Source organism: Hypanus sabinus, chromosome 4 (assembly GCF_030144855.1).
Source record: "Hypanus sabinus isolate sHypSab1 chromosome 4, sHypSab1.hap1, whole genome shotgun sequence".
NCBI lineage: Eukaryota > Metazoa > Chordata > Chondrichthyes > Myliobatiformes > Dasyatidae > Hypanus > Hypanus sabinus.
Genome location: NC_082709.1, coordinates 76,946,156 through 76,971,073, shown reverse-complemented (window position 1 = coordinate 76,971,073; position 24,918 = coordinate 76,946,156). Strand labels below are relative to the sequence as shown.

The following is a 24,918-nucleotide window of genomic DNA, read 5'->3' as shown; positions in this document are numbered from 1 at the left end:
GTACTATCTCACCAGGCCATTTTCCAGCAGTCCAATATCCACTCTCACCTCTCTTTTGTTCTTTATATATTTGGAAAAACTTTTGGTATCCTCTGTTACATTATTGGCCAGCTTACCTTCATTTTTTTTTCCTCCTTATGGCTTTTTAGTTGCCTTCTGTTGATTTTTCAAAAAGCTTCCCAATCCCCTAACTTCCCACTGGTTTCTTGCTATATTGTATGCTGTCTCCTTTGCCTTTGTGATGCCTTTGACTTCCCTTATCAGCGACAGTTGTCTGAGTCTCCCTTTAGGTACATCTCAAAGATCAAGTATTCTATCCTGTACGTTTTGAACTGTCCCCAGAAACTCCAGCCATCATCCTGATAGTGTCCCCTTCCAATCAACTTTAGCCAGCTCCTCTCTCATGCTTTTGTAATTCCTTGTATTCCATTGTAATACTAATACATCTGACTTTACCTTCTCCCTCTCAACCTCCAGGGTGAATTCTATCATATTCTGATCACTGTCTCCAAAGGGTTCCTTTATCTCAAGCTCTCCAATCAAATTTGGTTCATTACACAATACCCAACTCAGAATTGCCTTTTCCTTAGTGATCTCAACCACAAGCTGCTCAAAAAAGCCTTCTCACAGGCATTCTACTAATCTCCTCTCTTGGGAGGGAATCAGACACCAACCTGATTTTCCCAATCTACCTGCATATTGAAATTTTGACATGCCTTTTCTATCTCCTGTTCTGACTTGTAACTCACATCCTGTCCTCTATTTGGAGGCTTGTATACAACTCCCATCAGGGTCTTCTTAGTCTTGAAATTTCTTGTCCACCCAGGAAGAATTCTGCATCTTACAATCCCATGTCACCTCTTTCTAAGGATTTGATTTTACTTGTTTGACCAACAGAGCCACCCCATCCCCTCTAACCACCTGTATGCCCTTTTGATACAGCGTGTATCCTTGGATGTTAAACTCCCAATTATGAATTTCTTTCAGCCACAACTTAGCGATGTCCACAACATCATACCTGTCAACTTCTAACTGCACTACAAGATCTACCTTATTCCATATACTGAGTGCATTCAAATATAATACCTTCAGTCCTGTATTCATTGCCCTTTTCGATTTTGCCCCATGTAACATTTCATCTCATCCCACTGACTGCAACTTTGCCCTATCATCTGCCTGTCCTTCCTCACAGTCTCACCACACAATGCCTCTACTTGTATACCAACTGCTTCATCCTCAGCCCTATCACCCATTCCCCTGCCAAATTAGTTTAAATCCTCTCCAAAGGCTCTTGCAAACCTGATTTCAAGGATATTTAATCCCTCCCGGGTTCAGGTGTAATCCATCCTTTATGTACACATCATACCCTCCCCAGGAGAGATCCCAGTGCTCCACAAATCTGAAACTCTGCCCCCTGCACCAATTCCTCAGCCACACATTCTCCTGCCGAATCATCCACTTCTTACCCTCGTTGGTGGGTGGCAAAGGCAGCAATCCAGAGATTACCACCCTGGAGGTCCAGCTTTACAGCCTTCTACCTAGCTTACTGTGTTCTCTCTTCAGGAACTCCTCCCATTTCTTATCCTTGTTGTTGGTCCCAATAGGTACCATGACCTCCAGCTCTTCACCCTCCCCCTATAGAAAGCCATGGACCCAATCCAAGACATCCCTGACCCTGGTACCTGGGAGGCAAAATACCGTCCGGGTGTCTTTATCACGTCCACAGAATCCCCTATCTGCTCCTCTAATTATGAAATCACCAGTCACTTCTACACTCCTCTCTCCCTCCTTCCCTTCTGAGCCACAGAGCCGGACTCGGTACCAAACCCCTGCTCATTCTGGCTCTGTGTCTTTTCCATGGTGCGTCACCTCCGCCAAGAGGATCCAAAGAGGGGAACGGCCACAGGGATATTCTGCACTGGCTGCCTGTTCCCTTTCCTTCTCCTGACAGCCACCTAGTACCTTCCTCCTATAGCTTAGGGGCAACCATGTCCCTGTACCTCCTACCTATCGCCTCTTCATTCTCCTGTATGAGCTGAAGGTCACCAAGCTGCAGGTCCATTTCTTTAACATTGTCCCTAACGAGCTACAGCCTGGTATACCTCATGCAGATGTAGTCTCCTAAAGTTCCCACATTTCACATAAGGATCTCACCACTAACTTGGACGCATTCTCCACGAACTAGCCAAGTACTAACAGGTTAATAAAAAACTTACTTAGAACCTCTGCCTGTGCTCGTCAAAGATTGTTTTTGCCCAAGGCTGTTGAGCCAAAGTCAGACCAGTCTAACACCGGCCAGCTCACACTATGGCCACTCCACTTACACCTTCTTTATTTTCATTGGCACAGATAAGACTCACTACCAATGAGATGTAGTTTTCAAAAGGCTCCCTGTGCTGCAAGATGCCACTCTCCCACTCGCTACTTCAAACAATAAAGTAGATGATCCCAAAGTGCGGTCAGAGATTGTGACAATGCCAGGTATGGATCACTGAGTCGTGGCTGATAAAGAACATCATAGATGGGACCTTAGCATCCAAGGATACACCTTGTATCAAAAGGGCAGGTCAGGCAGAGGTGGTAAAAAAGAAATCAAATCTTTCCACAAAGGTTTGGAAGATGTAGAATCCTTCTGGGTAGAGTTAAGAAATTGCAAGTGATAAAAGACCCTGATGGGAGTTACAGGGCTCTGAACAGTAGTCAGAATGTGAGATATAAATTACAATAGGAGATAGGAAAGGTTTTGTGGTACCTCGAGGTACATGACAAAGTTAGACAAAATAACCATGGTTTCCTTAAGGGGAAATCTTGCTTGACAAACCTGTTGGAATTCTTTGAGGAATTTACGGGCAGGAGAGACAAAGGAGAATCAATGGATGTTGTTTGCTTGGATTTTCACAAGTCTTTAACAAGTGCCACACTGAAGCTGCTTAATGATAGACATGGGAACATTTTGGTTTAATGTGTGTTGTCTATTTGTAGTGAAGTAATTGTGTTAGTCACTGTTTTGTACATAATGTATAGCACCAATATTTGTAATACAGGAATTTTGTTATTGTAAAGAAAAAGATAAGAATCGTGATATTACAGGAAAGATACTAGCATGGATAGAAGATTGGCTGATTGGCAGGAGACAAAGAGTGGAAATAAAGGGAGCCTTTTCTGGCTGGCTACCAGTAACTAGAGATGTTCCATAGGGGTCAGTGTTGGGACCAATTCTTTTCATGTTATACGTGAATGATTTGGATGATGGAATTGATGATTTTGTGGCCAAGTTTGCAGAAGATACGAAGATAGGTGGAGGGGCTGGTAATGCTGAAGAAGCAGGGAGTTTGCAGAAGGATTTAGACAGATTGGGAGAATGGGCAAAGAAGTGGAAAATGGAATACAGAGTTGGGAAGCGCATGGTCATACACTTTTGCAAAAGGAATAAAGGCAGAATATTTTCTAAGTGGGGAGAAAATTCAAAAAAAATCAGAGGTGCAAAGGGACTTAGGAGTCCTTGCACAAAATTCCCTCAAGTTAATTTGCAGGTTGAGTCAGTGGTGAGGAAAGCAAATGCAATTTTTGGCATTTGCTTCGAGAGGACTAGAATATAAGAGCAAGGATGTAATGCTGAGGCTTTATAAGGCATTGGTCAGACTGCACGGAGTATTGTGGGCAGTTTTAGGCCCCTTATTTAAGAGAAGTTGTGCAGGCATTGGAGAGGGTCCAGAGGATGTTCACAAGAATTATTCTGGGAATGAAAGGGTTAATATACACAGTGCATTTGATGGCTCTGGGCCTGTACTCACTGGAGTTTAGCAGAATGGGGGGGGGGGGGATGTCACTGAAACTATCAAATATTGAAAGGCTTAGATTGAGTGGATGAGGAGAGGATGTTTCCCGTAGTGAGTGATGAGTGGGCATAGCCTCAGATCAGAAAGGCATCCGTTTAGGAGAGAGATGAGGAGGAATTTCTTTAGACAGAGGGTGAATCTGTGGAATTCATTGCCATGGACAGTTGTGGAGGCCAGGTCATTGAGTCTATTTAAAGCAGAGTTTGATAGGTTCTTGATTAGTCAGGCCAAAGGTTATAAGTCAGGAGACTGTGGTTGAGGGGGATAATAAATCAGCCATAATAAAGGAATGTCAGAGCAGACTTGATGGGCTGAATGGCCTAATTCTGTTCCAACATCCTATGGCAGCAACACTGCATCCACACGCAGTGACACTGGCAGCAACAGAAAAATTACAGCATAGTCATAGGTTAAGGGTGAAAGGTGAAAAGTTTAAGGGGAACATGAGGGCAATTTTTTGACTCAGAGGGTGGTGACAATGTGGAATGAGCTACCTTTGGAAGTGGATGATGTGGGTTTGATTTCAACATTTAAAAGAAATTTGGATAAGTACATGGATGGGAGGGGTAAGGAGAGCTAACATTCAGGTGCAGGTCGATGGGATGAGGGAGATTAATAGCTTGGCACAGATGAGATGGACCTGTTCTATTTCACACCCAACTTCCAGCCCCAGCCAACAGTTACGATGAGTTAACCCCTCCTAGCCAGAATAATTACTAGCTAACAAGACCTAGCTGACAGTTACTACCAGTTAACTAGTCCTAACTAGCCAGCCAATTAACTATGAACGTGCTCCTACCCGGTAGCTTGTTCCCATTAGCTAATCTCTTCAAGAACAGTGACTGAGAGAGTCGTGGTCAGCTCACCTCACACCCCCAGCCCGGGCCATTCCGGGGAACTCACTGACCAGAGGGGCTGAGTGGCCTGGAGCTGGAGCTGTCGACTGTGCTGGAAACGCACCCCCCCCCCCACCCCCCAGGAGACACAGAGGGCTGCCCCAGGTCAGGTACCTGTCTCTCGCAAGGTGCTGTCATCTCCGAGCAGGATGACGGAGCAGAGGCTGTTGAGGACCAGCGTTCCCAGTTTGGAGCCATAGTGTTCCGGGGATTTGTAGTAATCCAGGGAGTTGTTGGTGAGCAGGAACCAGCGCTTCCGGAGTTTCAGTGAAGCCACACGCCCCAGACTGGTCACCTCCTTGTATAGCCAGCCTGCAGACAGAGAGGAGGTGGTGACAGCACTGGCGATGGGCATCACATGGCGAGGAGAGACCCCCCACCCACCCCTGGCGTGGAGACCCTAGTAATCGGGTAACACGGCGTGCAGACCCTCCCCAGTACAGGGAAACTTCCCGGTGACAGTGGATACAGGACACAGAGAGACCTCACCATTGTCACAGAGTCCCCACAGTGCTGAGAACCCGCACCCCTACGTGGGGCACAGACACCCCAGTGATAGGGGACCAGGCAGACAGAGAAATTTGGCAAAGAGACCCTCTTTACCCTTGGCTCAGAGAGACTCACAGGAACGGGGTCACATGTGCAAGGAGACCCGGGCACAGAGAGCCCTGATGTTAGGCACAGGGCAGAGAAAGCCCTGGCACAGAGACATTCTCCAACACAAAGACTGCCTGGCGATGGGTGGGTAGGGGGGGGGGGTCACACAGTATGGAGAGACCCTCACCTCTGTCACAGACTAGAGGGACACATTATGACACATTATGGGGTTATACCATGTGGAGATGCTCCCCATCCCTGCCAGAGGAACCCCAGTAACGGGAATATTAGAGGAAGGTATTTCACTCAGAGAGTGGCTGGTGCGTGGAATGCACTGCCTGAGTCAGTGGTGGAGGCAGATACACTAGTGGAGTTTAAGCGACTACTAGATAGGTATATGGAGGAATTTAAGGTGGGTTATATGGGAGGCAGGGTTTGAGGGTCAGCACAACATTGTAGGTCGAAGGGCCTGTAATGTGCTGTACTATTCTATGTTCTATTACAGAGACATTTCTTGAGATGGGGTCACTCCAGGGAGGTCACCATCCCCCTATAGAGCCCCCAACCAATGGGACAAAGACACCACCACCCACCCCTAACACAGAGACCACCACGGTGGCCCACCGACAGAGCCTTACCGCGGACGATGATGTCTCCTCCGCTGCCGTAGCCCTTGGGTCTCTGGAGAAGCGTGATCCAGTGATGCATCAGCTCGGGGTTGTCGGCATTGCAGTGGATTGCCCGGTTGGCCGTGATGATCAGGAAAGAGTTTGGTCTGGAAAAGGTCAGTCCGATTAAAATGGAGATCATCCCGGGGTGGGCACAGCAGCATCTACACTGACCAGATTGAAACATGCCAGGCTCCCTTGTGCCCATTCTACAGGAGCACCATCAACAGAGCCCTATCTGTGTAGCACAGAAGCTACAGGGCTCTCCAGGGCATTGTAAAAAAAATCATCAGGGTCTCCCTCCCCTCCATATTTGAGGTTTGTATATGAAGGGCCTGAAGCATTTTGTTGATCCGTACTACCTCACCTCCTCCTCCATCCCACAATATCTTTGACCCACTCCTGTCAGAAAGGAGGTACAGGAGCATCGGGATTCGGACTGCGAGACTGAATAACAGCGTCTTCCTCAGGCTGAGACTCCAATGAGTAGAGGCCTGGAGACTAGAACAGCGAGCTGTGTACTGTTTACCTGTGCTGCACTTTGAATTATACTTCATCTTATTTATCATAATATTTTGGTTTATGTGCTTTGTGTGGCATTTATTTTGTGGGTGCACTGTGGTGAAGAGGAATGTTGTTTAGTTTAGTTGCGTATATGTACAGTGACAATAAACTTGAACTCTGCTCTTTTGCACTCTGGGTTTTAATTTCACCCCCTGCTCCCTGCAGCTGAAACATTTCAACTAAAAGGAGCTTAGAGTATCACTGATTCCTGTTAACCCCAGATCAGATCCGTTCTCATCCCATTGAAACTGCTCCTTCTGCCATTGGCTGCTTTCCCCTGGACTGCCCTGCCTTCTATCCAAGAACCATTCCAAAAATGATCATCGCTTCCTGGAGACATTTGGACAGGCACTTGAATGTGAGGAAATGGGAGGATGTGGATACTGTGCAGGCAGAAGAGATTAGTTTCGTTGGCCATTGCATTACTAATTTGTTTGGCACAGCACAACATTGTGGGCTGAAGGGCCTGTTCCTGCACTGTACTGATCTATGTCCCGTTGAAAGGCCCAGATAGAGTGAACGTAGAGAGAATGTTTCTAGCAGTGAAGAGTCTAGGACCAGAGGTCATAGCCTCAGAATTCAGGGGCATCCATTAGGAACAAAGATGAGGAAGTATTTCTTAAGACTTAAGGTGGTCAGTCTGTGAAATTCATTGCCACCGATGGCTGTTGAGGCCAAATCATTTGGTATATTTAAAACGGAGTTTGACAAATTCTTGCTTAGTCAGGGTGTCAAACGTTGCAGGGAAATGGCAGGAGAATGTGATTAAGAAAGATTATAAATCAGCCATGATAGAATAACAGACCAGACTCGATGGGCTGAATGGTCTCATTCTACTCCTAAATCTATGGTTAAGGTCAGAGGTGAAACACAGGTCCGTGTGTCAATGAAGCTCACCTGTCAGGGTTATCAGATGCGCAGGTAGAATCGATGAGCCCCACATCCACGGTGCCCTGTTCACAGAGTAAAGAAACATTCTCACTGAAAGCAGAGAACCAACATCCCAAAACACACGATCCACTATTCCTCATACTGATCTCAGTCCTTTACCATCCAGATGTCCCACAGCGCAATCCCCAGGGAGCAGAGTATAAGGTAGACAAGCTCCCTCCACACCATCACGTCACACACAGAGTGAAGCTCCCTCCACACTGTCCTATCACACACTCCCAGGGTCAGGCACAGAGTGAAACTCCCTCCACACTGTCCCATCACACACTCCCAGGGTCAGACACAGAGTGAAACTCCCTCCACACTGTCCCATCACACACTCCCAAGGTCAGACACAGAGTGACTCTCCCTCTACACTGTCCCTTCACACACTCCCAGGGTCAGACAGAGAGTGAAGCTCCCTCTACACTGTCCCATCACACACTCCCAGGGTCAGGCACAGAGTGAAACTCCCTCTACACCGTCCCATCACACACTCCCAGGGTCAGACACAGAGTGAAACTCCCTCTACACTGTCCCATCACACACTCCCAGGGTCAGACACAGAGTGAAGCTCCCTCTACACCATCCCATCACACACTCCCAGGGTCAGACACAGAGTGAAACTCCCTCTACACTGTCCCATCACACACTCCCAGAGTCAGACGCAGAGTGAAGCTCCCTCCACACTGTCACATCACACACTCCCGGGGTCAGACACAGAGTGAAGCTCCCTCCACACTGTCCCATCACACACTCCCGGGGTCAGACACAGCGTGAATCTCCCTCTACACTGTCCCATCACACACTCCCGGGGTCAGACACAGCGTGAATCTCCCGCTACACTGCAGGCTATCAGCAACAAGAATACCTCTTGCAGAGACTGCGAGGGTGGATGGTCTATCAGCAACCAGAATACCTCTTGCAGAGACTGCGAGGGTGGATGGTCTATCAGCAACAAGAATAGCTCTTGCAGAGACTGCGAGGGTGGATGGTCTATCAGCAACAAGAATAGCTCTTGCAGAGACTGCGAGGGTGGATGGTCTATCAGCAACAAGAATACCTCTTGCAGAGACTGCGAGGGTGGATGGTCTATCAGCAACAAGAATACCTCTTGCAGAGACTGCGAGGGTGGATGGTCTATCAGCAACAAGAATACCTCTTGCAGAGACTGCGAGTGTGGATGGCCTATCAGGACACACAGCAGCAGCAGCCAGGCCAGCGGTACGGTGACCAGCTCTGAGGCTCAGCACGAAAGGGCAAAGTCAGGTAGAGCGATAGCGAAAGGTGACTCAACAGTCAGACGGCAGATACAGTGACTGCGAAAGAGATGCCACAATAGTGTGTTGGATCCCAGGTTCTAGGCTCCAGGATGTCTCAGAGCGGCTGAAGATGTGTCTCAAGAGGGCAGGTGGGCAGCCCGAGGTTGAAGTGCACATTGGCCCCAATGACATAGGTAGAAAGATACCCTGCACGGTGAGTGTTGGGAGGTAGAGAAGAGGCTGAGGAGTCAAACCTCCAAGATAATAATCTCTGGATTACTCCCAATACCACGTGCTAGTCAAGAACAGAATAGGATAATAGGGCAGATGAATGAGTGTCTGAGGGACGGGTGCAGGGGATCATTGGAATCTCTTCTGGGGAAGCTATGATCTGTACCATAAGGATAGGTTACACCTGAACCCAAGGGGAACCAACATCCTTGGGTGCAGTTTTGCTAGATTTGCTGGGGAGGGTTTAAACTAATTTAGCAGGGGGGTGGGAATTTGGAATAATAGGGCTCAGGATGGGGCAGTTGATATACAAGTTGGTGCATTGTGTAGTGAGGCTGTGAGGAAGGACAGGCAGATGATAGGGCAAAATTGAAATCAGTGGGATGAGTCGAGGTGTAACGTGCGGTCAACATTGAAAAGGATGATCAGCACAGGACTGAAGGTGTTATATTTGAATGCACACGGGAAAAGGTAAATAGTCTTGTAAAGTAGTCAGAGATTGGCAGGTATGATGTTGTGGGCATCACTGAGTCGCGGCTAAAAGAATATCATAGTTAGTAGCTTAACATGCAAGGATATACCTTGCATTGGAAGGACAAGCAGGTAAGCAGAGACAGTAAAGTGGCACTGTTGGTAAAAATGAGATCAAATTCTTAGAAAGAGGTGACATTAGATTGGAAAATGTAGAATCCTTGTGGGTAGAGTTAAGAATCTGCAAGGGTAAAAAAGACCCTGATGGGAGTTATATACAGGTCCCCAAACAGTAGCCAGGATGTGGGATATAAATTACAATCGGAGACAGAAAAGGTATGTAACAAGGGCAATGTTACAATAATCTTGGGGGACTTCAATATGCTGGTTGATTGGGAAGATTAGGTTGGTGCTGGATCCAGAGAAGGAATTTGTAGAATGCATAGGAGATATATATTTTAAGAGCAGTTTTTGGTTCAGCTCAATGGGGGAAAAATAATTCTGGATTCAGTACTGTGTAATGAACCAAATTTGATTTGGGAGCTTAAGGTAAAGGAACCTTTAGGAGACAATGATCATAATATGATAGAATTCACCCTGCGGTTTGAGAGGGAGAAGATGAAGTCAGATGTATCAGTAGAACAGTGGAGTGAAGGGAATTACAGAGGCATGAGAGAGGCTCTGGTCAGAGTTGATTAGAAGGGGACACTAGCAGGAATGATGACAGAACAGCAATGGCTGGAGATTTTGGTGGCAATTCAGAAGGCACAGGATAGATACATCCCAAAGAGGCAGAGGAGCAGATGAGGCAACCGTGGCTGGCAGGTCAAAGACAGCAGAAAAGCAAAAGAGAGAGTGTGTAATATGGCAAAAAAAATAGTGGGATGTTAGATGATTGGGAAGAGCCACAAGGAGAGAAAAAAATGAAATATGAAGGTAAGCTAGCAAATAATATAAAAGAGGATATCAATTTAAAGAGTAAATAAAAGACAAGTGAGAGCATATATTGGACAGCTGGAAAATGACACAGGAGAGATAGTAATGGGGGAAAATGAAATGGCAGATGAACTGAAATATTTTTCTTCCCTATGGCAGACACTGGCACTATGCCAGAAATTTGAGAGTAGCAGGAGGCACAAGTGAGTATAGTTGCTATTGCCAAGGAGAAAGTGCTTGGGAAGTTGAAAGGTCTGAAGATAGATCACCTGGACTAGATGGACTACATCCCAGGGCTCCGAAAGAGGTGGCTGAAGAGATTGTGGGGCATTAGTAATGATCTTTCAAGAATCACTAGATTCTTGAATAGTTCCAGAGGACTGGAAAATTGCAAATGTCACTCCACTCCTTAAGGGAAAAAGGCAGATGAAAGAAAATTACAGGCCAGTTAGACTTCAGCAGTTGGGAAGATGTTGGAGTTGATTATTAAGGTTGAGGTTTCTGGGAACTTAGAAGAGCTTGATAAAATAGCCCAAGGTCAGCATGGTTTCCTTAAGGGGAAATGTTGTCTGTTGAAATTCTTAGAGAATATAATGGGCAGGATAGACAAAGGAGTTAGTAGATGTTGTTTACTTTGATTTTCATAATGTCTTAGACAAGGTGCAGCATGTGAGGCTGCTTAACAAGATAGCAACCCATGGTATTAAGTAATGTAGCAAAGATATTAATATGGTTAGAAGATTGGTCAACTGCCAGGAGGCAAAAAGTGGGGGAAAAAGAGGGCCTATTCTGGTTGGCTGCCAGTGACCAGTGTTATTCCTCAGGGCTCTGTATTGGGACTGTTGTTTTTCACATAATATGGCAATGATTTTGATGATGGAATTGATGGATTGGGGCCAAGTTTTCAGATGATACAAAGATAGGTGGTGAGGCAGATAGTGAAATGGCCTAATTCTGCTCCTAGGTCTTATAGTCCTACACTGTCCCATCACACATTCCCAGGGTCAGACACAGAGTGAAACTCCCTCCACACTGTCCTATCACACACTCCCGGGGTCAGACACAGAGTGAAACTCCCTCCACACTGTCCCATCACACACTCCCGGGGTCAGTCACAGAGTGAAGCTCCCCCCACACCGTCACATCACACACCCCCAGGGTCAGACACAGAGTGAAACTCCCTCTACACTGTCCCATCACACACTCCCGGGGTCAGACACAGAGTGAAACTCCCTCTACACTGTCCCATCACACACTCCCGGGGTCAGACAGAGTGAAGCTCCCTCTACACTGTCCCATCTCACACTCCCAGGGTCAGACGCAGAGTGAAGCTCCCTCCACACTGTCCCATCACACGCTCCCAGAGTCAGACGCAGAGTGAAGCTCCCTCCACACTGTCCCATCACACACTCCCGGGGTCAGACACAGAGTGAAGCTCCCTCTACACCGTCCCATCACACACTCCCAGGGTCAGACACAGAGTGAAGCTCCCTCTACACTGTCCCATCACACACTCCCGGGGTCAGTCACAGAGTGAAGCTCCCTCCACACCGTCCCATCACACACTCCCGGGGTCAGTCACAGAGTGAAGCTCCCTCCACACCGTCCCATCACACACTCCCGGGGTCAGTCACAGAGTGAAGCTCCCTCCACACCGTCCCATCACACACTCCCGGGGTCAGTCACAGAGTGAAGCTCCCTCCACACCGTCCCATCACACACCCCCAGGGTCAGACACAGAGTGAAGCTCCCTCTACACTGTCCCATCACACACTCCCAGGGTCAGACACTGAGTGAAGCTCCCTCTACACTGTCCCATCACACACTCCCGGGGTCAGACACAGAGTGAAACTCCCTCTACACTGTCCCATCACACACTCCCGGGGTCAGTCACAGAATGAAGCTCCCTCCACACCGTCCCATCACACACTCCCGGGGTCAGTCACAGAGTGAAACTCCCTCCACACCGTCCCATCACACACTCCCGGGGTCAGTCACAGAGTGAAGCTCCCTCCACACCGTCCCATCACACACTCCCGGGGTCAGTCACAGAGTGAAGCTCCCTCCACACCGTCCCATCACACACCCCCAGGGTCAGACACAGAGTGAAACTCCCTCTACACTGTCCCATCACACACTCCCAGAGTCAGACGCAGAGTGAAGCTCCCTCCACACTGTCCCATCACACACTCCCGGGGTCAGACACAGAGTGAAGCTCCCTCTACACTGTCCCATCACACACTCCCGGGGTCAGACACAGAGTGAAACTCCCTCTACACTGTCCCATCACACACCCCCAGGGTCAGACACAGAGTGAAACTCCCTCTACACTGTCCCATCACACACTCCCAGAGTCAGATGCAGAGTGAAGCTCCCTCCACACTGTCCCATCACACACTCCCGGGGTCAGACACAGAGTGAAGCTCCCTCTACACTGTCCCATCACACACTCCCGGGGTCAGACACAGAGTGAAACTCCCTCTACACTGTCCCATCACACACTCCCAGGGTCAGACACAGAGTGAAGCTCCCTCTACACTGTCCCATCACACACTCCCAGGGTCAGACACAGAGTGAAGCTCCCTCTACACTGTCCCATCACACACTCCCAGGGTCAGACACAGAGTGAAACTCCCTCTACACTGTCCCATCACGCACTCCCAGGGTCAGACACAGAGTGAAGCTCCCTCTGTACATGGATGCTGACTGCCTCTGCCATTATCCAGGGGAGTGTGGGTCTTTACCATGGCATTCTTTGGGTTGGCGAGTTCGTGCCGCATCTCTCTCAGCTCCTGTTGTGTCGCACTGTGAACTCCGCTCAGCACACGGAACCAGTCACTGGTGAGGAGAGAGTCCCGTTAGTAAACTGATGTTGAGCCCTTCCTCCTGTCTCTCCCGCCTCACGCACCCTCTCCACTTAACCCCCATTTCTACTGGCCCATCAGTCAACCCTCCGCCTCTCACACCCTTCGCCTGGTCTACACCCCTCCAGTGAGCTGCGTGGGGTGGGTCGGGGAGGGTAAAGGGGGGAATGTGATAACCATCTTCTTTACATGCCGGCAACCCAATGGGGGAGCTGTACCTGGCGTCCTCGGGTGACTCTGCCACAATGTGATAGGTTCGCTCGCTCGTCACCACATCCAGAGCGTTCTCCTTCTCAACGTTGTCCACAATAGCTCTGCAAGACAGGAGGTGTGCGGGTAAGGCAGAGCCAGAGGCAAGGGACACTGTTCCACAGAAACAGGCCCTTCAGCCCATCTAGTCTTACTGAATTATTAATCTGCATCATCCCATCAACCTGTATTGGGACCATAACCCTCCATACCTCTTCCATCCATGTACCTGTCCAACCTTCTCCTCAATGATGAGATCGAACCCGCATCCACCACTTCAACTGGCGGCTCATTCCACACTCTACCACCCTCTGTGTGAAGAAATTTCACCCCATGTTCACCTTAAACTTTCCACTTTTCACCCTTAACCCACAATCTCTAGTCTCATCCAGCCTCAGTAGGAAAAGTTTGTTTGCATTTACTCTGTCTGTGCCCCTCATAATTTTGTACACCTCTTACCAAATCTCCCAACTCCAGGGAATAAGGTCATAACCTACAGTATTCAACCTTTCCAACCTTGAAAACTGTGCAGGGCCTACAGTATTCAACCTTTCCAACCTTGAAAACTGTGCAGGGCCTACAGTACTCAACCATTCCAACCTTGAGAACTGTGCAGGGCCTACAGTATACAACCATTCCAACCTTGAGAACTGTGCAGGGCCTACAGTACTCAACCATTCCAACCTTGAGAACTGTGCAGGGCCTACAGTACTCAACCATTCCAACCTTGAGAACTGTGCAGGGCCTACAGTACTCAACCATTCCAACCTTGAGAACTGTGCAGGGCCTACAGTACTCAACCATTCCAACCTTGAGAACTGTGCAGGGCCTACAGTACTCAACCATTCCAACCTTGAGAACTGTGCAGGGCCTACAGTACTCAACCATTCCAACCTTGAGAACTGTGCAGGGCCTACAGTATTCAACCATTCCAACCTTGAGAACTGTGCAGGGCCTACAGTACTCAACCATTCCATAACTCAGGTCCTCAAGGCACAGCAACATCCTTGTAAATTTTTTTGTGCACTCTTCCAATCTTATTGATATCTTTCCTGTAGGTACTTGACCAAAACTGCAAACAATACTCCAAATTAAGCCTCACCGACATCTTATACGACTTCAATACGGCATCCCACCTCATGTACTCAGTAGTTTGATTGATGAAGACCCATGCCACGACCCTACGTACCTGTGACGCCAGTGCCACCAGTACCTGTGCCTTCAGACAACAGCATAGAACCCAGTGGGATAGAGACGTGAGGAATAGGGACATGGGCTGGGGCAATGTGACGGCCAAGGTTTTAGAAAGTGAGGGGAGGAAGAGGGAGCTAAGACATGGATGTGCTGGAGAGCAGGGGAACTAATCAAAGAGGTCGTGCTGAACCGAAGAGTCTCCTAGTTGAATGCACGCTGGAATGTCTGTCCCAGAAGGGTATCACAGTCTGGGAGAGAGGGGGTGGTCAACAGCCCCAGCTGAGGGATTCTGGTCCTGTGGGGAGACTGTGGAATCCATGGCTGGCCCTGGAATAGAGAGGTTGGGGGGATCTAGTGGGTTGTCCATGGTAAAGTGTATGCACAAGAGCATTTGTGATAGGCCGTGCAGATGACCTTATATCACTGATATTTCCACACTCCCCCTACTGAACTCTCGCCTCCTCACCTGGCCCCTCGGACATTGATGGGAGAGGTGGAGTGTGTGCAGGGGATGGGTAGTGGGTGAAGAATGGGGCAAGGGGTAGGGGGTGGAGTCAGGGTGGGGAGACGCCCCCTCACCTGGCCCTCTGACTGATGGGAGAGGTGGGGTGTGTGCAGGGGGTGGGTAGGGGGTGGAGATGGGCTGGGGAGACGCCCCCTCACCTGGCCCTCTGACTGATGGGAGAGGTGGGGTGTGTGCAGGGGGTGGGTAGGGGGTGGAGATGGGCTGGGGAGACGCCCCCTCACCTGGCCCTCTGACTGATGGGAGAGGTGGGGTGTGTGCAGGGGGTGGGTAGTGGATGAAGAATGGGGGGTGGAGATGGGCTGGGGAGACGCCCCCTCACCTGGCCCTCTGACTGATGGAAGAGGTGGGGTGCATGCAGGGGGTGGGCAGGGGGTGGAGTCAGGTGGGGAGACGCCCCCTCACCTGGCCCTCTGACTGATGGAAGAGGTGGGGTGCATGCAGGGGGTGGGTAGGGGGTGGAGTCAGGTGGGGAGACGCCCTCTCACCTGGCCCTCTGACTGATGGAAGAGGTGGGGTGCATGCAGGGGGTGGGTAGGGGGTGGAGATGGGCTGGGGAGACGCCCCCTCACCTGGCCCTCTGACTGATGGGAGAGGTGGGGTGTGTGCAGGGGGTGGGTAGGGGGTGGAGATGGGCTGGGGAGACGCCCCCTCACCTGGCCCTCTGACTGATGGAAGAGGTGGGGTGCATGCAGGGGGTGGGTAGGGGGTGGAGATGGGCTGGGGAGACGCCCCCTCACCTGGCCCTCTGACTGATGGGAGAGGTGGGGTGTGTGCAGGGGGTGGGTAGGGGGTGGAGATGGGCTGGGGAGACGCCCCCTCACCTGGCCCTCTGACTGATGGGAGAGGTGGGGTGTGTGCAGGGGGTGGGTAGGGGGTGGAGATGGGCTGGGGAGACGCCCCCTCACCTGGCCCTCTGACTGATGGAAGAGGTGGGGTGCATGCAGGGGGTGGGCAGGGGGTGGAGTCAGGTGGGGAGACGCCCCCTCACCTGGCCCTCTGACTGATGGGAGAGGTGGGGTGTGTGCAGGGGGTGGGTAGGGGGTGGAGATGGGCTGGGGAGACGCCCCCTCACCTTGCCCTCTGACTGATGGAAGAGGTGGGGTGTGTGCAGGGGGTGGGTAGGGGGTGGAGATGGGCTGGGGAGACGCCCCCTCACCTTGCCCTCTGACTGATGGAAGAGGTGGGGTGCATGCAGGGGGTGGGTAGGGGGTGGAGTCAGGTGGGGAGACGCCCCCTCACCTGGCCCTCTGACTGATGGGAGAGGTGGGGTGTGTGCAGGGGGTGGGTAGGGGGTGGAGATGGGCTGGGGAGACGCCCCCTCACCTTGCCCTCTGACTGATGGAAGAGGTGGGGTGTGTGCAGGGGGTGGGTAGGGGGTGGGTAGGGGGTGGAGATGGGCTGGGGAGACGCCCCCTCACCTTGCCCTCTGACTGATGGAAGAGGTGGGGTGCATGCAGGGGGTGGGTAGGGGGTGGAGTCAGGTGGGGAGACGCCCCCTCACCTGGCCCTCTGACTGATGGAAGAGGTGGGGTGTGTGCAGGGGGTGGGTCGGGGGTGGAGTCAGGTGGGGAGACGCCCCCTCACCTGGCCCTCTGACTGATGGAAGAGGTGGGGTGCATGCAGGGGGTGGGCAGGGGGTGGAGTCAGGTGGGGAGACGCCCCCTCACCTGGCCCTCTGACTGATGGGAGAGGTGGGGTGTGTGCAGGGGGTGGGTAGGGGGTGGAGATGGGCTGGGGAGACGCCCCCTCACCTGGCCCTCTGACTGATGGGAGAGGTGGGGTGCATGCAGGGGGTGGGTAGGGGGTGGAGATGGGCTGGGGAGACGCCCCCTCACCTGGCCCTCTGACTGATGGGAGAGGTGGGGTGCATGCAGGGGGTGGGCAGGGGGTGGAGATGGGCTGGGGAGACGCCCCCTCACCTGGCCCTCTGACTGATGGAAGAGGTGGGGTGCATGCAGGGGGTGGGTAGGGGGTGGAGTCAGGTGGGGAGACGCCCCCTCACCTGGCCCTCTGACTGATGGGAGAGGTGGGGTGTGTGCAGGGGGTGGGTAGGGGGTGGAGATGGGCTGGGGAGACGCCCCCTCACCTGGCCCTCTGACTGATGGAAGAGGTGGGGTGCATGCAGGGGGTGGGTAGGGGGTGGAGATGGGCTGGGGAGACGCCCCCTCACCTGGCCCTCTGACTGATGGGAGAGGTGGGGTGTGTGCAGGGGGTGGGTAGGGGGTGGAGATGGGCTGGGGAGACGCCCCCTCACCTGGCCCTCTGACTGATGGGAGAGGTGGGGTGCATGCAGGGGGTGGGTAGGGGGTGGAGATGGGCTGGGGAGACGCCCCCTCACCTGGCCCTCTGACTGATGGGAGAGGTGGGGTGCATGCAGGGGGTGGGCAGGGGGTGGAGATGGGCTGGGGAGACGCCCCCTCACCTGGCCCTCTGACTGATGGGAGAGGTGGGGTGCATGCAGGGGGTGGGTAGGGGGTGGAGATGGGCTGGGGAGACGCCCCCTCACCTGGCCCTCTGACTGATGGAAGAGGTGGGGTGTGTGCAGGGGGTGGGTAGGGGGTGGAGATGGGCTGGGGAGACGCCCCCTCACCTGGCCCTCTGACTGATGGAAGAGGTGGGGTGTGTGCAGGGGGTGGGTAGGGGGTGGAGATGGGATGGGGAGATGCCCCCTCACCTGGCCCTCTGACTGATGGAAGAGGTGGGGCGCATGCAGGGGGTGGGTAGGGGGTGGAGATGGGCTGGGGAGACGCCCCCTCACCTGGCCCTCTGACTGATGGAAGAGGTGGGGTGCATGCAGGGGGTGGGTAGGGGGTGGAGATGGGCTGGGGAGACGCCCCCTCACCTGGCCCTCTGACTGATGGAAGAGGTGGGGTGTGTGCAGGGGGTGGGTAGGGGGTGGGTAGGGGGTGGAGATGGGCTGGGGAGACGCCCCCTCACCTGGCCCTCTGACTGATGGGAGAGGTGGGGTGCATGCAGGGGGTGGGTAGGGGGTGGAGATGGGCTGGGGAGACGCCCCCTCACCTGGCCCTCTGACTGATGGGAGAGGTGGGGTGTGTGCAGGGGGTGGGTAGGGGGTGGAGATGGGCTGGGGAGACGCCCCCTCACCTGGCCCTCTGACTGATGGAAGAGGTGGGGTGCATGCAGGGGGTGGGTAGGGGGTGGAGATGGGCTGGGGAGACGCCCCCTCACCTGGCCCTCTGACTGATGGAAGAGGTGGGGTGCATGCAGGGGGTGGGTAGGGGGTGGAGATGGACTGGGGAGACGCCCCCTCACCTGGCCCTCTGACTGATGGAAGAGGTGGGGTGTGTGCAGGGGGTGGGTAGGGGGTGGGTAGGGGGTGGAGATGGGCTGGGGAGACGCCCCCTCACCTGGCCCTCTGACTGATGGGAGAGGTGGGGTGTGTGCAGGGGGTGGGTAGGGGGTGGAGATGGGCTGGGGAGACGCCCCCTCACCTGGCCCTCTGACTGATGGGAGAGGTGGGGTGCATGCAGGGGGTGGGTAGGGGGTGGAGATGGGCTGGGGAGACGCCCCCTCACCTGGCCCTCTGACTGATGGAAGAGGTGGGGTGTGTGCAGGGGGTGGGTAGGGGGTGGAGATGGGCTGGGGAGACGCCCCCTCACCTGGCCCTCTGACTGATGGGAGAGGTGGGGTGAATGCAGTGGGTGGGTAGGGGGTGGAGATGGGCTGGGGAGACGCCCCCTCACCTGGCCCTCTGACTGATGGGAGAGGTGGGGTGCATGCAGGGGGTGGGTAGGGGGTGGAGATGGGCTGGGGAGACGCCCCCTCACCTGGCCCTCTGACTGATGGAAGAGGTGGGATGTGTGCAGGGGGTGGGTAGGGGGTGGGTAGGGGGTGGAGATGGGCTGGGGAGACGCCCCCTCACCTGGCCCTCTGACTGATGGAAGAGGTGGGGTGTGTGCAGGGGGTGGGTAGGGGGTGGAGATGGGCTGGGGAGACGCCCCCTCACCTGGCCCTCTGACTGATGGAAGAGGTGGGGTGTGTGCAGGGGGTGGGTAGGGGGTGGAGATGGGCTGGGCAGACGCCCCCTCACCTTGCTCCTCGGACGTCGACGCTGCCCCTCAGCCGGTCCTCGGCATCGTTGTCGAAGTAGAGGAGCCGGCCGCCCCGCAGTACGAACCAGCGGCGTTTCCAGTTGCGGCGGGATAGGGTGGAGAGGCCCCCTCCTTTCTTGTAGAGCCAGCCCGACTTGAGTGCCTCCTGTTTGGCCCGGAACCACATCAGCGTGCCGTCCTTCAGCACGAACCACCGCCTCCTCCACGGGTTCATCAGCCCACCTGCAAACACCAGAGGTCAGAGTGCATTGCTGACCGGGCTGATCGGTGTGGGACTGGGGCCACTGGCTCCCATCCCGGCCAAAGGTGCTGGGGGAGAGGGCCGATCAGCCCAACAAACCTGTTCCTGCACTCCAGAGGATTGAGACTGATTGAACCTCCCTCGTTCACCTTCCTCCTCTCTCACACCCCACTCTCCATCTCTCTCAAACCCTAGGACACTCCTACAGTCCCAAACTCACAACGTTCGGGAGGGAGGGGGGAGAAGGGGAGAAGGTATCCTTCACTTCTCCACATTACCTGGGTTCCCTGTTCTCTGAAACCGCCACCCACCAAACTTGGCCAAAGTCAGAGTCACATCAGACATAACCCAACTGGCCCATGGTGACCCAGGTCCCATTTACCCATTGAATAGGAAATGTTCTCAAAGTCGCAAGGCCAAGAAATGGGCCCTCTGACCTACCAAATCTGTGCCAACCATCACTTACACCAAGCCCACAATCATCCTGTTCCACACACACACATACAGACACACACACAGACACACACACACACACACACACACACACACACACACACTCACACACACACACACACACACACACACACACACACAGACACACACACACACACACACACACACTCACACACACACACACACACACACACACCCAGGTTCTACACACATGGGGGGTGGGGGGGGCAATTCACAGCAGCCGATTAACTCCCCCCCAACCCTGCACGTCACTGGGATGTGGAAGAAACCGGAGCACCCTGAGTAAACCCACACAGTTGCGGGGGAACGTGCAAACTCCACACAGACAGCTGTGAGGCAGTGGCTCTATCTGCTGTGTCACCCCCTCAGCGTTTGCACTGCCCGGCTCCCCAAGAATCTGGAACCTTCCCACAAGGTGACCTCTCGTTCTTGTAAACTCCAGTGAACAGAGTCCCTGCCTTTTTATCCTTTCTTGGCATGAGTTGTCCACCAGTATTATGAAGGACTGCAGGCCCAGCACAGGTCCCTGTGCTACCTCACAGGCTACAGGTTGTCAGCCTGAAAGTAACCACACCCCCCCTTGGCCCAAAACATCGACAGTTTATTCCCCTCCTGACCTGTTGAGTTCCTCCAGCATTTTGCTTTTATCCTGACCCCCTGCTTCCTGCCGAAACAGCAAATCCTCCATTGATACCAGTCCCAAGGCCCGCGCCCCAGTCCCAGGTGTGGGCTCCACCTTAGATCATAAGATATAGGAGAAGTAGGCCATTCGGCCCATCGTCTGCTCCAGCATTTCGCTTGACAGGCTCCTCACCCCTGGGGCTTACATTTCATGTACAGGTAACTGTGGAAGTAGGGGTTCCCGGAGATGAGGTGCTTCGCTCTTCGGTGCGCGCTCAGCTCCTCGGTGTCCGCCTGCGGGTCGAGCTCCTCCTCACTGTCCACCGCCTGTGTGTGAGAAAAGCTCCACATTTACTAGGTCACCATTACCCCTGTCCGGGAACGAGTGCCTCTGGCCACCCTCTTTGCCCAGATCAGTGAGGAAGATGGTAATGTCCTGACGCGTGTCCACAATACGAAGGAGCTGGTGGTGGTCGCCTTGAGGTACATAAAGGTGGATTAATCCCTGGGGCTTGAGCTGCTGTATCCTGGGACACAGTGGGAATTTGGGGAAGGGGCCTTTGCACAGAACTTTGTGTCTCCGTCATCCACACGTGAAGATTGGAAAGTGTTTAATCTTGTGCATTTACAGGGTCAAGCCAGGGTGCCTAACACCATTGGGAGGGGAGAGAGAGAGAAGATCTACTTGCATTTGGAAAGGCTGGTGACAGTCAGTGTGGCCCTGTTCATGGGAGATCAGCTCTCATAAATCTGATAGAATTTTTTTTAAGAAGATGACAGAAAAGACTGACGGGGGTAGCACACACGAAAGGCTGGAGGAATTCAGCAAGTCAGGCAGCACCCAAGGAGGAGAACTGTGTTGAGTTCAGGTTGTCTCATTACAGGAAGGATGTAGAAGTGCTAGAGAGGGTGCAGTGGAGATTTACCAGGATGTTGTCTAGATTAGAGAGCATGTCTTACAAGGGTAGGTTGAGCAAGCTGGGGCTTTTCTCTCTGGAGCGAAGGAGAATGAAAAGAGATGTGCTGGAAGTGTACAAGACGAGGCATTGATAGAGAGGACAGCCAGACAATTTTTCCCAGGGCAGAAATGGCTGATACAAGAGGAAATAATTTTAAGGTGATTGGAGGAAAAGGAAAAGTTCTTTACACAGAGTGGTGGGTGTGCAGAACACCCTGCCAGGGGTGGTGATAGAGGCAGATACATCAGGGGCATTTAAGAGATTCTTCGATAGGCACATGGATGAAAGAAAAATGGAGGGCTGTGTGGGAGGGAAGGGTTAGATTGATCTTTAAATTAAAGGGCCTGTACTTTGCTGGACTGTTCAATGTTCTATGAAGGTGGCAAGATTACTGTTGGCAGATGATATGGGTGCTGTGGTGTACAGTGGAGAGGGCTGTCCAAGGTTGCAACACGATCTAACTTACCTGGGGAAGAGGGCCGAGGAATGGCAGATGGAATTTAACTTAGACAAACGCAAAGTGACGCATTTTGGGAACAAACTAGGCCAGACTCCCTCACAGGGGCCTGGGCAGGGTTGTAGACAGGGAGACCTCGTGATACAGGTACATAGGAGGAACATAAACAAGTAGATGATGGAGGAGCTCGGCGGATCAGGCATCACCAGTGAAGGGAAATGGACAATCTACATTACAGGTCAAGACCATTCATTGGAACTGAAAGAGATAGGAGCTAGCCAAAATGAAGAGATGGAGAAGGCTGCAGGGGGGTGGGGGTGAAGGGTGGACCCACGAGAGAAGAGAGGATTTTCCGCGTCCCCATTTGTACTTTAGCAATCCTGATGTACGGTCTCGGCCCGAGACCTTCATTCTTTATTCATTTCCATAGATGCTGCCTGATCTGCTGAGTCCTCCCAGCATTTTGTGTGGGTATTGCTCTGGATTTCGAGCATCTGCAGAATGCCGTGTTCCTGTTTGCACTGTTTAATTTTACACTGCGATCTTTGCACCGTCCTGTTGCTCAGTTCCTGCCGCTGTGTTTATTGTTGCATTTGACTGTTTATTCTGTGAGCTTCCCACCAAGGGATTTCACACCTTCCACACAGACCCATTTCCTGTACGCCCTGCTGTTCGCGTGTGTCGAGTTACAGCCCTCTCACGAGGTTTATAAAATCCTGGGGGGCTGAGGATAGGCACATTCTTCGTTCCAGGATGGAAACGTCAAATATTAGAGGCATGGGTTTAACATTTTCAGACAAACAGCGGAGGACCTGCGGAACAAGCTGCCAGAGGACGTGGTTGGGGCAGGTACAATTTAGAAGACACTCGGACTTGTACACACGCCATAGGAAGGGTTTAGAGGGAATGGGACAGTTGCTGGAATAATGGGGCTAGCATGATTACAGCTTAATGCTCGTCCCACTCTAAACCATTCCCCTCTCCCTTGAGCCTGTGCCCTCCGGTTTTAGACTCGCCTACCCTGGGGAAAATACTGTGACCATATTTATATAAACCTGTATTCATGCTGCACCTCCTGTCAGACCCCAGCATTCACAGTTTTTTGCAGCCCCTGGCACTCTCTCCATCTTCCCTTCCCTACCCGTCTCCTTCAGCCAGTGAACTCCCCTCACCTGGATCCACCAATCGCCTGCCAACTCCCCTACCTCTTCCTACCAGCTGTCCCACCTCTATCTGTCAGTCCAGACGAAGATTCTCAACCTGTAACGTCGCCAGCACAGTAACAGAATTAGTAACGGAGTTAACAGTCACGGTTGTGGAAGTGGGATCACTCACCAAACCGGACCCTTGCGAGTAGGTCTCCACGCTCTGCGATGGTTTCAGGCCCTCCTGGCTGTCGGCTCCCTCTCCCACCGCCACCTCCTCCATTTCGTCGTGGTCATAGTCAGACTCCACGTCGGGGGGCAGGCTGTAGATCGGCTCCTCGTCTATGTGGGTGTCGGGGGACCCCAGCACGGTGTTGTAGACCTCCTCCCCATCTGACCAGCCCCCTGCCTGCCCCCGCTCTGCGGAGCCGGGTCCCAGCTCACTCCTGCCGGGCACTGGAAGCTCGGCGTGCACACCGTGCTGGGGGCCGCTGGCGCCTGTGCCGGACGGAGTGACCGCCGGCCTGGCCTGGCCCTCTTGTACCGTGGAGCCGGCGTCCAGGCCTCCGGCCTCACCAGGCAGCCCATTCTCATCCAGCCCTCCAAAGTCCAGCAAATCCAGGAATTCCTGGGTCACTCGGGAGGATTCACTCTTCAGGTGAAGGATCTCTTCCTGGCGTTGGCTGTCTTCCTCGCTCTGGGACGTGCCATTCACCCTCTCACAGCTTGATCCCTGCTGGCTCTGCAACCTCTGGATCTCGTTCTCCAGCCGGACTATCTCCTCCATCTGACGGCTTTCTGCCGCTGCCAAATCAACCAGCCCCCAACCCAGCTGGGACTCCTGCCTGCCCTGCAGGAAGGTCGGAAAGACAACGGAGAACTAGTTAATTAGCTGCAGTAAAGCCAGGCAGGACACACCTCCCCTGCTGGGACCAGAGTGACCTTACCTGCTTGGAGGACAGTCGTCCCTCCGAGGGTGTCAGCTGGCTGCAAAGGGAAAGGGGACAGGATTAGTGATGACGAGGAAGTCTTGGGTCTCATCTTTTCCATAGATGATGCCCGGCCTGCTGAATTCCAGCAGCATTTAGTGGGTGTTGTATGGGCTAATGATGTCTGTCTGTGGTGAGACGAGGGGGGAGGGAGCAGGATTTAAACCATCTGCCCATAGTCCCAGAATTCCTCCCCCCCCCCCCTCCAATCCACTGCCCACCTGTGGCTGGAGTTCTCAACACAGTTGTCCACACTCTTCCAGTGCAGCGTCCATAACCCTCACTCTATATCAGAGGGTCCGGTCTCCTAAGGAATTCATCCTTCCCGAACCCAAAGCTCCCATTCTCCCCACAGAACCAACCCTCTAACTCCCCACCACCCTCATACCAACCCCCTCAAATATCACCTCCTCACTCTCCACCCATTCCAACCACCGAAACCTCACCCCACTCACCTTCCAACCCCTCAGCCCCACCCCTTCCATCATCAACCCAACAAAACCCCATCCTCACTCACCCCTTTCTCTGACACCCCAAACTGCACCCTCATCCCAGCACCCCAAGCATCATCTACTCAGTCACCTGCCACTCCCCCCACTAGAACCTCACCCCATTCACCCTCCACCATCAACACCAACCCAACATCACACCCCCCTCACCCAAATCCCCAAACATCAACATCAAATCAACCCAACCCTACAACACCCTATCCCACTCCTCAGCACACCTCCA

General features: G+C 52.9%; 1 protein-coding gene across 1 annotated transcript in view; it reads right to left on the bottom strand.

Annotated features, from left to right (window-relative positions):
* Positions 1-24,918, bottom strand: part of LOC132392905 (unconventional myosin-X-like) — a 114,529-nt gene that overhangs the window by 27,547 nt on the left and 62,064 nt on the right. The window contains exons 24-32 of the mRNA XM_059967456.1: positions 24,145-24,184; positions 23,388-24,047; positions 20,843-20,963; positions 19,279-19,522; positions 13,477-13,572; positions 13,139-13,232; positions 7,462-7,517; positions 5,971-6,107; positions 4,850-5,047 (exon numbers count right to left, since the gene is read on the bottom strand). Of these exons, the coding sequence (XP_059823439.1) occupies positions 4,850-5,047; positions 5,971-6,107; positions 7,462-7,517; positions 13,139-13,232; positions 13,477-13,572; positions 19,279-19,522; positions 20,843-20,963; positions 23,388-24,047; positions 24,145-24,184 (1,646 nt within the window). The remainder of the gene's footprint in view (positions 1-4,849; positions 5,048-5,970; positions 6,108-7,461; positions 7,518-13,138; positions 13,233-13,476; positions 13,573-19,278; positions 19,523-20,842; positions 20,964-23,387; positions 24,048-24,144; positions 24,185-24,918) is intronic.